General features: G+C 41.6%; 1 protein-coding gene across 1 annotated transcript in view; it reads right to left on the bottom strand.

Annotated features, from left to right (window-relative positions):
- The window catches only part of PGD (phosphogluconate dehydrogenase), a 33,537-nt gene continuing 19,213 nt past the window's right edge, over positions 1–14,324 (bottom strand). The window contains 9 exon segments of the mRNA XM_073603557.1: positions 1–232; positions 2,880–3,002; positions 3,748–3,847; positions 6,364–6,497; positions 7,518–7,648; positions 12,842–12,857; positions 12,859–12,926; positions 12,929–13,031; positions 13,158–13,292. Of these exon segments, the coding sequence (XP_073459658.1) occupies positions 113–232; positions 2,880–3,002; positions 3,748–3,847; positions 6,364–6,497; positions 7,518–7,648; positions 12,842–12,857; positions 12,859–12,926; positions 12,929–13,031; positions 13,158–13,292 (930 nt within the window). The 3' untranslated portion in view covers positions 1–112.

Genomic DNA, 14,324 nt, shown 5'->3' with positions numbered 1-14,324 from the left:
TCATATATAAAAAGAAATTTATTTTCTCGCTAGACAGAAAAGTGCAGATTACAACAGTGACAACTGAGAAAGCTTCTAGGACATCCAGGACTATGTTTATTGTAGACGGGTCTTAGACATTGTAAGAAGACGACGACACGTTGCCACCATGTCCGGTCCAGTTTGTGTGAACAAAGTGTCCTGGTTTTGACAGGAGCTCATAGGTGTGAGCGCCAAAGTAGTCTCTCTGTGCCTGAAATAGAAAAAGTACACAGAATATTAATATTACCAGCACACTCTCTGTACCCCCAGCCATTCATTCAATTACATCCACAGGGAAGGCCTGTTATTGCCAAAGCAGAATAGAAACCAAATATATTTTATTTAATTGGTTCCTGTCTAAAATTGGCCCTAGTACATGTATGAAATGTGAGTTAGAGACCTTAGGATTGTACGCTACTTGTGTGCAGGGACTGATGTGAGTATATGTAAAGCATTGTGTAAATAGACAGCGTTATATTAGGTACCTGTAGTAATGAGATATACATTGTTTGGTAGATGTATCAAAGATAGGAATATGACATGTGAAGGCAGATGGAAAAAAAAAAAAAGTAGTAATATTATATTAGGTGAAAATTCCTAAACCAATATAGCAAAACTGAAATTTACACACTTCTTTTTAAAGTCTATAGATTTTTGTGCAACATAACATTTACAGGATAAGAGCATAACTATTACAGAAGGTTGACTTCCCTGCCGCAGATACCTTCAATGGTGTCATGGGAGAATCAAGCCTCTGACCCAGCCTCTCTCAACCGCGGTGCCGCCAGAGGTCCTCAGGTGTGCCGCAGGGATCAGCGGAGAAGGGCTGTTGGATGAGCCCGACCCCCTGCTGAACCATACATTGGCACTTTAAGGGAGCTCCCTCAAATTTTAACAAGGGGAGTGTGCTGTGCTCTCTGCTTCCCCCAACAGTGTACCCGGCTGTGTGAAGGAAAGGTATTGTACTAGAAAAAGGGGCTTATACGTGTATGTGTGTACATGTTACATATATAGTTGGTGAGGTAAAAAAAAAAAAAAAAAAAAGACACAAGTCCATCCAGTTCAACCTATATGTGTGCGTTTGTTAATAGTGCATTGTATGTTGTTGTCGTTAAGGTACCCATTTAATAGTGTGTGTGCGCACGCATGTGTCTGTATACATTACTTTTAATCCTGACCCCCCTATTCCTGTACTGTCAGAACTGCATTTTAGGGTGTGGTTGTGATAACAGCAAGGACTGCTGCTCCTCTGAAAAGCAATCCATGCTCAAATTGCTTTTCAGAGGCATTTGGCAGGCAGTAAAGAAGCAACTCTGCAATGCACACAGTTGCCGGGTGGCTGCAGCCCCATTCACCCTGGGTACATCTGCAGCCACAGCATGTGTACACCCCCAGCTGCTGCCTTTGCAGCTAAAGGGGGGAGCAGTTGGGGGTGGTAAACACAGCTCAACCATGTAGTTTTACCACCCCTCCAACCTGACATGTGAACAAGCCCTTGGTTCACATCTGTGTGGATGCATTCTGTGTATAGGATAGCCCATGAATTTCAATGCAAAATGCAGGAAAAAAGAAGTCTGACTTTTTTTTTTTTTTTTTTAAATTGTGCTGCACCAAAAGCACCCCATGTTTGAAAATATGTGGGGTACCCTTAAGAATTAATGGAACCTCTAAAGAGCAGAGCATCAGGATTGAGCACAGTTATGTGCGTAATACTTTAGGGGGGGCCCTGACTGGAAAAAGGTTGAGAAGCAATGCACTGACCCCATTATGTTCTTATCCTGTACACTGCATATTGCACAATAAAATGTGATTCCAATGCCTCTTAAAAGGTAAGATATAATGATTTGACAAGTCTACACATTAAAAGCTTCAGTGCAAGTTTTTTTTTTTTTTTTTTTTGCTTAGTTGCAATGTACGAGGTTGAGGTGTAGGGGGTGGTGACATCAAAACCTCCACTTCATCCAATCAGAGAACATTTTGCATTCTTTGAGAAAATGCAAAAGGGGGGAGGGAGGTCGGCTGCTGCACAGTAACATGCAATTTCAGATGAAGTCGCGTGATTTCAAAGCTGCAGTCAATGTGAATGGGGGTTAAAACCTAGAAGCTGATTGGTTACTTTGCACAGTTGATCCAGATTCTGTTTGCACCAATTTTAATAGAGCTCCATTCATACCTAGGCAATTTGAATCGCGGGCGGAATCACAGAGATTCCAAATCATGGTATGCATTTGCAATGCCATTACTTCTTAATAGCACCCCAATCGTGTCAAAATCACAATGTGCAAAGCCTGTTGCTTAAAAATGAGCAGGGGCTTTTTTTTGGGGGGGCAACAGCATTGCAATTTGCCACAATTTATCTTAAGAAGTAATGGCATCTCAAAACGTGTGTCCCACCGCAATTTGGTATCGCAGCAATTCCGCCCATGATTCAAATCGCCTAGGTGTGAATGGAGCCCAAATCTCCCTGTGTGGCTTATAAGAGAAAAGTCATGTACCCCCCCCCCCCCAACTAGGGAGCCATCTGGGTTGCCTAAAAATTGTCTACCTTTTGCTACACAAAGCCACAGGTATTACCATTGGTTGGTAGGGGCACGACAGGTGCCTTTTTACAGCATCCTTGTTTTCCCATTCCCTGCCCCTCTGTCAGAGCTAGGGGAGCAGAGAAATGCTGGATATCAGTACCAGGGTATAAAGGGTGTATTTGCTTTGCAAAAATAAAAATCGCCTCTAACGTTAGGAGCCCCGATGTGTGAAGGCTGCTGTGATATACAAAACTTTTTTTTAGAAAGTGGTGCATACGTTTTAAAGGGTACCCTAAATGAAACACTGGACTAGGCCCTGTACAAAAATCATTTTACCTGAATGAGGTTGGCCGGTAACATTTCATGTCTGTAACCATCATAGAAAGCCAGTGCGGTGGTAAAGCATGGCATAGGGATGCCGTACTGCACTCCGGAGCTCACTACTCTGCGCCATGATTCCTGAACAGGAGAAACACAGAAGTAAACAAATGAGGGAAATAAGAGTAAAAGAATTATTTTATGAAATTTGTGGGCAAAAATGCGACCACCAATTCAAGTGATTGTACAAGAGTTTAGACTTTAATGGCTGCATGCTTGTTCCAGGCCAGAGACCAAATGACCTTCTTCCCCCTTTGGGAGGGAGAGAAGGTCTCATTTGGTCTCTGCCCTGGAACAAGCATGCAGCCATTAAAGTCTAAACTCTTGCTAGTGCACTGGCAACATACTTAGGGAAACAAGGATCAGGATGACAATCCTGAAGCGCGCCCCATCTTTAAAAAACCAGCGCCCCTCCCCAATTTCTATTCCACACAGGTACCCCTTTAAATTCAGGACCACAGACAAACATGTCTATCAAGAAAAAAAAAGTCAGATCTGATCATTTGGGGAGCCCTAAAAACTGACTGAGACCCTCACCAAGTACAGATTTGACTTCTCACAAACATAAATCGAGTTCACACTGTACAACATTGTCTAATATTATCAAACAGCAAAAGAGAACTCATACAATTGTATTCAAATCTGTACTGAATTGTGGTCTGTGCAGAATGAAATATTAGGGCTGTTGCTTACCGACAATCCAGACAGTAGCTTACTTTTGCTATAGAATCAGAAGTAAGAACTCACATTTATTATCTATACATTTTTCAGTAAATCTGGAAGGAGGGTTGAATGAATCATTCCTGCAACAACATCTCCTCATTACCTGACAGTTGTGCATCTCCTTTTTAAAGAAATCATCCAACAAGAGATTCTGCAGATCTGGATTCCTGTCAAAGGCTTCCTTGATCTTCCCCAAAAACACACTAAAAGTGAAATAATAATGAAGAAAAAGCATTTCATTATGAGGCCCCAATTTATGCAAAACAGTCGATTTGTTCTTGGTTGTCAGGGGATACAATAGTTCCCTGGTGTCAGTACAATTATTAAACGTCTCTTCACAGATGCTGAACAGACTTACATTCCATTTAGGCTGAACGCACACTTTTTTCCCCAGATGCATTTTCCATTGAAGTCAACAGAAACATGATAAAAGCATGTCAAACCGCATTAATGTTCAATGCACAGCTACTTAGAGCGTGACGGAAGCATTGATAATTACTGGAATGCATTAAGGCTGCTTATACAGTACTAAATAGGCTCTTTTTACAGTTTCCCTAGATAAATTTTATCAAGGGGTCACGGCACTAGGAAGGTTGAGAACCACTGTACTATAGAAAGTGCTACATAAAACTTCTACACACCCCTAAAACATAAAACTAAAGCTCTGTTCTGCGAGCAGCAGGCGGATTGATCAAAAAACAAACACTACTGCAACCTGAAAGTCACGTGACTTACTATGTGACTTTAACAGGCAACTTAAAGAGGTTGTAAAAACCCTTCTGACAGTGACCAGCCCCCCAGTTTTACTCACCTGAGCCCTTCATTGCCTTTTCGGAGACATGCTCTACCTCTCTGCCCGGGGTTCTCGGCTCTTGATTGGATAGATTGATAGCAGCGCAGCCATTGGCTCCCAGTGCTGTCAATCAAATACAATGACGCGGGGGCCGAGTCCAGCATTCTGTGTCTATAGACGCAAATGCTGGACTCGGGAGCGCGCCCACAAGGTAACCCCGGGAGAGCACTTCTCCCAGGGGGTTTACCGATGCTAGGAGCCGCCAAAGCTGCCGGGGGACCCCCAGAAGACCAGGTTCGGGGCCACACTGTGCAAAACGAACTGCACAGTGGAGATAAGATTTAAAAAAGAAGAAGAAAAAGAAAGAAAAAAAAGAAAAGAAAAAAAAAAAAAAAAAAGGAGAAGGAAGAAGATTTACAAACCCTTTAAGCACTACTTTGAACCAACTTTGTCTTGTGCAAGTACGCAGAGGTAACAGCATACAGGTAGATGCCATGCACCACCTGTATAATCCTCCTCTGTCGGATCTGAATCACATCAATATAGATGAAGATACGACTTGGATGTGACTTCCATTGAAGTCTATGGACACAAGTAGCCTTGAAGTAGTACAGGAACATTTTATAAAGCTGGAGCATCTTCAGTAGTGCTAATTAAAGCAGAGCCCCTGCCCCACCCAAAAATTAAAAAAGTCAGCAGGTACAAATACTGTAGGATGCTGACTTTTAATATTAGGACACTTACCTGTCCAGGGATCCTACAATGTCGGCACCCCAGCCCATTTCTTCTTGGCAGTGGGGGGGGAGCAAACATGCAGAGCTTTCCATTTTGTGTGGAGCTCCACTTTAAGACAGCTCTCATTGACTTACATGGGATTTCACATGTCATGCGATTTGGGGACTCACAAGTCAGATCTAAAGTCGCGGCAGTGTGAACGGAGCCTTAAACACCAACAGACTCCCCATCCACACTAGCGAGATGAATGGTGGAGGAGTCCTCCTCACTGTGTCATGGCATCTGACAACGGGATTCCTCCGCTGTCAGATTACACAGATCGGTGCTGCAGCAGATTGACTGCAGATGCTAACACTTCCTTTTCGAGAGAAGTCTCGAGGGGGAACGGCCATAGGTAATATTAAAAATCATCCAGTCCCTGCTGAACTGGCCAAATTTCAATCCATCTATGGCCAGCTTAGGAGGCTACAATGGACACTTCTCATAATAAAAGCAGCATACTTGTACCTTCATAGGTCTTACAACAGCTCTACTACAATCCCAACACAATGCCACAGGACGAGTATGTACCAAGAACAGATTTCGGCACTTTGCTGGGCTCCAGCTATTGTGAAAATAAAGGTTTCTGCATTCCCCAACAACTGCAGGCCATTAGGTTGTTATGGGCTTTTGATAAAGCAGTCTAAAATGTGAAACGCGTTAACACCACCCCGCCTCTTCTGCCTGTACATCAGTGTGCTTTTTACAGATTTACTGAAAAGGCTTTTTTAAATCTCATCACTGGGATTGAGGCCATCCGGAATTTCTTTCTCTTGAGAACTGTAGCTGTGACTAGGTGAAGACCCCAAACCACAGAGGTCATGCCACCGTTGCCGACTTACCTTTGAGCAGTGAGAGTATGTGCGTTTTCAGGTTGTTTTCCGGGACTTATATCTGAACAGCTGAGAAGGCACAAACTGCCCAGGTCTGTCTAAGGGGCCTTCAGAAGTTAAAAGAAACCTGTGCCAAGTAAATATGTTCGCCTCGTTGCCTTTTTTCTGAAAAGCCTAGGTGAGTAACTCAGTCAGTCAATGCCAGCGGGGCAACAAGCATTTTTTTTTTTTTTTCCCCCTTAAAACCTTAGCGATGTACTTTTATTTTTTCCAGTGTGTTATCTGCTCTAAGCCATGGAGGTATGTGCTAAGAAATTACCTGCGGATGATACAGCCTCCTCTCCACATCATAGCGATACCGCCATAATTCAACTTCCAGCCAAATTCCTGGGCCGCCTGGCGGAAGAGGATGAACCCTTGTGCGTATGAAATGATCTTGGATGCATATAGCGCCTGCAACAGGAAACAGAAAGCAGTTCAGCAGACGATGAGTTAGTCTGAGCGCCGACTGCAGCTCATCACCAAGGGGCTCACACCGGAACAAAAGTGTGTTTAAGACCCCTTTCAAACTGGAGGCGTTTTTCAGGCGCTTTAGCACTAAAAAAATAGCGCCTGAAAAATGCCTCATCTGCAATCCCAGTGTGAAAGCCCGAGTGCTTTCACACTGGAGTAATTAGAGAAAGTCCTGGACAGCCGCACTCAAAATTGATATGTTGCCTTTACTGAATAAAAGTCATAAAAGATGCATGCCGCAGCAGAAAGCTATGATTAAGCACTGACCACAGTGTGAAACGCGTCAGCTTTCCTGCATTTTTCTGCTGCGGCATGTATCTTTTATGACTTTTATTCAATAAAGGCAACATATCAATTTGAGTGCGTGTCCAGGACTTTCTCTAATTACTTCGTTGTACAAGCATTGCCGGCACCTGTTGCTTCCAGCATGGAGGAGATGTTTGCTTTCGATCGGCTTTCCTAGGAGCGGTGATAATTTTCTCTTTCTACTACTTCTGGATTTTGCTTTCACACTGGGGCGTTGCACTGGCAGGACGTTAAAGAAAAAGTCCTGCAAGCAGCTCTTTTGAGGCACTTTAGGAGCGGTGTATAGACCGCTCCTAAAGCACCACTGCCCATTGAAATCAATGGGCAGCACCGCCGGCAAAGCACCTCCGTAGTGGCACTTTGCGGGCGCTTTTAACCCTTTATTCGGCCACTAGCAGGGGTTATAAGCACCCTGCCAGCGGCAGAAAAGCACCTCTAAAGCAACGGTAAAACTAGCGGCGCTTTACCGCCGACGCCCCCGCGCTGTCAGTGTGAAAGGGCTCTAAAGGGGAACTCCAGGTAAAGTATATAACTACACAGAGAAGTAGGAATTGAGAAGATTTACATCAAGCAGATCTCTTTTATATGTATATCCAAAACAACGAAATAAGAGGCTTTGCAATTCTATGAGGCAGCAAATCCCAGAACACCTACCTTTCTGATGTCCTCGAGGAAGGCCTTCTTGTCACCCTTAAAGGGGGCTTGCTTTGGTCCTTGTAACTGTTTGCTCGCCACTTTCCGCTCATTCTTTAGGGACGACAGACAGCGTGCAAACACAGCTTCACCTGTACAGACAGGAGTGACAACACTATCAGAGGAATGCCACTACAAGACACTGTGCAGCATTTTCTGGCATGCTTTGGATTTTCTGCTACTCATGCCTTCTCTATGCTTTGGACTGGGATTTAAAGTTTTTTTTTTTTTTTTTTTTTTACTCAAAAGCCAAATACATTCAATATTAACGGTTTGCCCACCACCCTATAGCAATTTTACTGCTACAGGGCGGCTGCTGTGTGTGGGATCACGTATATACACTATATTGCCAAAAGTATTGGGACGCCTGCCTTTACACAAACTTTAATGACGTCTTAGTCCGTAGGGTTCAATATTGGGTTGGCCCACCCTTTGCAGCTTCAACTCTTCTGGGAAAGCTGTCCACAAGGTTTAGGATGTCTATGGGAATGTTTGACCATTCTTCCAGAAGCGCATTTGTGAGGTCAGGCACTGATGTTGGATGAGAAGGCCTGGCTCGCAGTCTCCGCTCTCATTCATCCCAAAGGTGTTCTATCGGGTTGAGGTCAGGACTCTGTGCAGGCCAGTCAAGTTCCTATACCTCCAAACTCACTCATCCATGTCTTTATGGACCTTGCTTTGTGCACTGGTGCTCAGTCATGTTGGAACGGGAAGGGGCCATCCCCAAACTGTTCACACTAATTTGGGAGCATGAAATTGTCCAAAATGTCTTGGTATGCTGACGTCTTAAGAGTTCTCTTCACTGGAACTAAGGGGCCAAGCCCAACCCCTGAAAAACAACCCCACATCATAATCCCCCCTCCACCAAATGATTTGGACCAGTGCACAAAGCAAGGTCCATAAAGACATGGATGAGCGAGTTTGGGGTGGAGGAACTTGACTGGTCTGCACAGAGTCATGACCTCAACCCGATAGAACACCTTTGGGACGAATTAGAGCGGAGACTCTTCTTAATCTTCTGGAGGTCAAGCGGTTAAATGTCCAACACTTTTTTAGTGGTAATTCAGTAGCTTGTTTACCTTAAGCCCACCATCCAATACTTCCTAAGTGTCTGGACAGTTACTGGTTACTATGTCCCCTTAAGGAAATTTAATCTGCAAATGAAATTCATTTGGGAAATTAGGTTAAAAGGGAAATTACATGCATACAATCTGACATGCAGACAGACATGCAAGGGGAAAAGAAAAAAAAAAAAAAATATAAGAAGAGAAAAAATAAATTGAGCAGCCTCACAGATTTTTAGCCCCATCATGTGTCACCCCCTCCCTTAACCCCAACTCTGTGCTGCAACTCCATTGCATCATCTTAAAGAATTGGATCACAGATGGCACAAATCTGATTGTGAAGTCTTCCTGGGCCGAATTACACCACCAGCAAAAACTACAGGAGGGAGGGGACAGGAAGTGTCTGCAAGAAATCATCCCCACCCACACAGTATTACATGGCAACAATAAAAGCATCATCTAATCTAAAGCAAACAGGCTACAAGGAAGTACTCAGGAAGTCATTGCAAAAGGTGAATTCCCCCTGTGTGACCTTTTCTGAAAAAAATGCTTTAACTAAATTTTTTTTTTTTTTTAAATAACACCTTAAAACATCACACATATTATCTGCATGTCACTGCCATTATAAAGCACCATTGAATTAAAAACACATTAGGGGCCATTTGTTAACACATATGCGTCGTCGCATCTTAGTGCATTGCAATCATGATTTGGTTCTGAGACAGAAGAGAACACGAATCTATTTTAAATTGCATTGCAGCGGTTCCTTTTTAGAAACGGCTTTGCAAATACAGCACTATCTTTGCACAACTACAAGCGTTGAAACCTAGTTTGCAATTCAAATTGTTACCAAAAACAGTCACAAGATGTAGACATGGTTATAAACTTTTTTTTTTTTTTTTTTAATTTGCAAAATGCTCCTCTGCCAGCTGTGTGCAATGCTGCCACATTGCTCCTTTCTCCTGACGGAGATACAGGCGGGTTCCGGCGAGCTGACCCAAGTCTTCATGATGCACACAGATATGGTATAGTCACAACAGCGGCCACTTTATTGTTTCACTATTGCAACATTTTATATGAACGTCACATTCCTGTAAGGAGTCATCACTAAATCATTTACGTTGTGACTGTTTAACCACTTCAGCTCCAGAAGGTTTTACCCCCCTTCATGACCAGGCCATTTTTTTTTTTTTTTCTATTCAGCACTTTGCCACTTTAAATGGTAATTGCGCAGTCATGAACGCTGTACCAAAAATTAAAATGTATATCTTTTTTTCACACAAAGCAGAGCTTTTGGTGGTATTTGGGCACCACTGTGAAAAAAAAAAAATATATATATATTTTTTTTTAAAAACACATGTGTGAGAAAAAAATTTATATATATATATATATATATATATATATATATATATATATATATATATATATATATATATATATATTATAAAATTACACACACACATAAAAAAAAAAAAAAAAAAAAAAAAAAAAATATATGTGCGAAAATATATATACAGTTTGAAAGAAAAGTAGGGCCGGAACAACTAATCGATTATGAAATTAATCGATTACTATTTTCATAACCGATTAATCGGCCAGTAACACAATGGGGTTAAAAAAAAGCTAAAATTAGCACTTTATAGTAAAAAAAGAGCAAATAATCTCTACTGTAAACATTACTTTCACTGTTGCACAGTAAAAAAACGAAGGGCTAATTTTTTTTTTTTTTTTTTTAACTCCATTATGTTACTAAATGTCTTAGGCCTGGTTCCCACCCATGTGTTTTTTTGGTGCTTTTTGCAGAAATGCACTACAGTTCATTTAACGTTCACATCTATGCTTTTTTTCAGCTGCTGTGTATTTGGAAAGGGTCAAGGGCCTTTTTCAATGCAAAACAGTGCTTTTTTGGTTCAATATACTTCAATGGAGAAGCTGCAGAAAAGCATGTAATATTACAGTTCTGTTTGAAAATCTGCAAAACAGTCTAGAACTTTTTTTTTTTCTTTAAATAAAAAAATTTGATCTGAGTCTGTTGATATTTACAAGATTCAACCTCTAATAGTATATAGAGTACATCTCCTCTAATAGTATATAGAGTATATCTCCTCTAATAGTATATAGAGTATATCTCTTCTGTCTGTTATTCTCAGAGTGGATTAAAGATTTTACTCCCTAACCGTATAGTGGTTATTTTATATTTACCCCTGCGTATAGAGATATTTAGGAATAAATGTCCTTTTTTTTTAAACTTTACATATTAACTAAATTATACACCACACTTTTTTGTAAGGTTATTAACCGATTAATCAAAACAATAATCGGCCAACTAATCGATTATGAAAATAATCGTTAGTTGCAGCCCTAAAGAAAAGAACCAAAAATCTCTAGATATCCCCTTATAGGCATATTAAAATCTCAAGGACCAAAAGGGATTGATATTCAAGTTGTATTCACACCTATTACAGGAGTAAAATAAGTGGGGACCCGGTGGGCGTGAGGGATAAATGGCAGGGGGTCATCCCGGGAATGAGTGATCAGGACTGGGATGAAATCTGCTCCTCGCATTTGAAAGTATCGCCAGCAATGAACAACAGGATAATTCAATTAAATATAATACATCAGACATACTTGGCACCAAACAGACTGTATAGGATGGGGAGGATGCAGGCGCCAGACTGAACAAGATGTGGGGAAGGAGGAGAGGATTTCATCCATGTGATGCGGCAGTGTGGATGTATAGGAAGGTATTGGCAACAGGTGGGTCAAGAAATTAGGAAAAGTCATAAATAAACCTATTACGGCCACTGTGGAACTATGTGTGCTGGGGGTGGTAAAAGAAAGGGTGTGTGGATACACTAGGATATTTTTGCAAGAAGTATTATTCCTGGCCCGAAAACAAATAGTGGAAAAATGGATCCAGCCAAATCCACCTACAATAAATCAATGGGTGAGAGCAGTAAACCAAGTGGTACCACATGAGAAAATAATGTATGAACAAAAAGGAAATATGCAGAAATATGTACAGTATACAAAATACAGTATAAAATGAGTAAAAGGGGAAAGAATTAGTGACCATAAGATGGATGAGAGGGAAGAATGGGTTGTAAGAGTGAATGGGTATTAAAAATAGATATACATGTAAAAATTTGTGGAAGAAAAGATATAGATATGATCATGTAAGTTATGTTAAATAATTTGTAAGTAAAAATTTTGTAATAAAGAGTTTGTAAAAAAAAAAAAAATGTTTCTAAGAAAGTGTCATGGCAGAATGTCTGGACAGGCTCGTGGTGTCTTTGTCCCCAAACAGGCTAGGCTATATTATTAACACACAATGCAGGAAGAGTGTTTTGTAAGTTTGTAACGACAAACCGTGTTCAAATCTAGCTTATAGGTGATAATGAGGAACTGCGAACAGTACGGACAGGAACAATTATATTAAACTGGTAGTAAAGGCAGAAGATTTTTTTTTTTTTTTTTTATCTTAAATGCATACTATGCATGAAGATAAAAGTTTTCTGTGTGCAGGCAGCCCCTCTCTGCCCCCCTAATACTTACCTGAGCCCCATCTTGATCCAGCGATGTTGCACGAGAGACACGGGACTCTCCCTCCTCATTGACTGAGACAGCAGCAAAGCGCCATTGGCTTCGAGAGAGAGAGAGAGAGAGAGAGAGAGAGAGAGAGAGAGAGAGAGAGAGAGAGAGAGAGAGAGAGAGAGAGAGAGAGAGAGAGAGAGAGAGAGAGAGAGAGAGAGAGAGAGAGAGAGAGAGAGAGAGAGAGAGAGAGAGAGAGAGAGAGAGACGCAATTCCGTGTTTGAATGTGACTCGACTGCCCCAATAGCAAGCTGCTTGTTGTGGGAGCACAAACCGGGAGGGAAGGGCCAGGAGCGCTGGCAGGAAACCCGAGAAAAGGAGGATCCGGGCTGCTCTGTGCAAATCCACTGCACAGAGCAGGTAAGTATAACATTTTTTATTTATTTTTGTTAAAAATAACAAACAAGACTTTAGTATTACTTCACAGCCCCCTCTAAACATTACAAAAGCAGGGAGAGCATGGACAGATTTTTTTTAAGCACGTAAAAAAGCACTTAAATGCAAGTTACCTTTTTAAGTTATGCTATGTTATTGGGGAACATGTAACAAATATAAATGTAGGTGTTATCCCAATTTAGCTGCAAAAGTGGAAATACACATTAAATCTAAAGCACTGACGGCACTCTCACCAATGAGGGTCACAGGAAACACCGAAATCCAGAGCAGAGATTGCCGTCCATTTTCCTGTTACTTTCTGCCCGGCTGTGTCCTGGATTTGGGCAGCAAGTGGGTGCCATCGGTGTCCCGGAATTTTAGGATGTCGGCTGTGATCTCGATTAGGAAGGAGTCCAGCTCAGTCTTGTTCCACTCTTCAAATGTCTGAATTACAAAAACAAAGAATGATCAATAACACAAAGAATGTGTGCTAGTCATCTGTGGATTCTCAGAAAGTTAGAGACTCTGATGGCCGGTGGTGGGGGGGGTGGGGTGGGAAGGCTCGCTCACCTTTGCCATCTCATCGTGATCCAACTGCACGATGTCCTTCATCAGATGATAGGCCTCACAGATCAGCTGCATGTCACCATACTCTATGCCATTGTGCACCATCTTCACAAAGTGTCCAGCACCTTCATCACCCACCTGGACATAAAGACAAACATATTTTAAGAGGACTGGGGAAGGGAGAATATTTTGGAAGCGCTTCGAATAAGCCTCACAGCACTTCCATGTGTAAATGACAGTGCAGGAAGGACAGGATGAAGAAACATTGGACGTGACAAGCGAAACGGGTTATCTGCATCTCAGCACAACAGAGGGGTGGATTTACTAACGGCAAATAGACTGAGCACTTGTGTTGCGTTTGTTACAATATGATTTTTTTTATATTAATCAGACATAAGATACATGGGACATAACATTACACAATAGTGGTTGGTCATAGAGATACTGTCAGGTTCTGGCTTGAGTAGACAATGGGTACGGTGTATTATTGTATTCAATTGACAGTTTTCAACAGGCTATTGTCTCTATAGCTACAGCACACACGTGAGAGAATCACTTGTTTGAGGTTCTTTCAGCTCTCAAACTGAAAGAATGACTGTTAGATTACTGTCAGGTGTTGGCTTGAGTAGACAATGATACGTAGATACCATTTTTGTATTCATTCGACAGTTTTCAACAATCCATTGTTTCTACAGCAACAGTAAACAGGTATGTTTTCTGTTGTTTGGTAACTATGGTAAACAGCTTGACACATAAAAGGGGCGAGTAGAGACTGGGACACACACACCACATCATCATGCTGTTTTAAGATCGGAAGCCACTCATGATACAAGAAACGTGCCTGATCTCAAGGAGAATCGTTTCCAATGGAGATCACGAACATACAGTAACCAGAAAAGTAACCCTTTAAGTGTATTTGTACTGATATTGACCATAGGCTGTTCAGTTTGCTAGGCATTTTGCTTGTTATAGATATCTGTCAGTCTTGTATTCCTAAGATTGTAATAGTTTTGTATGTACAGCATCTTTGTATAGTAAAAGCACATTTACAGACTGCAGAAATCTCAGCTTCTTTGCTTATACTGCAGAGTAACCTTGCTAGATAGACACAAGCAGAACGGCACTCTGCAAGTGCAGTTACTCCAGAGCTTAGCAAATGAGGGGGAAGCT

The sequence above is a fragment of the Aquarana catesbeiana genome, linkage group LG10 (assembly GCF_042186555.1).
Source record: "Aquarana catesbeiana isolate 2022-GZ linkage group LG10, ASM4218655v1, whole genome shotgun sequence".
NCBI lineage: Eukaryota > Metazoa > Chordata > Amphibia > Anura > Ranidae > Aquarana > Aquarana catesbeiana.
This window is presented reverse-complemented; position numbering and strand designations above follow the sequence as displayed.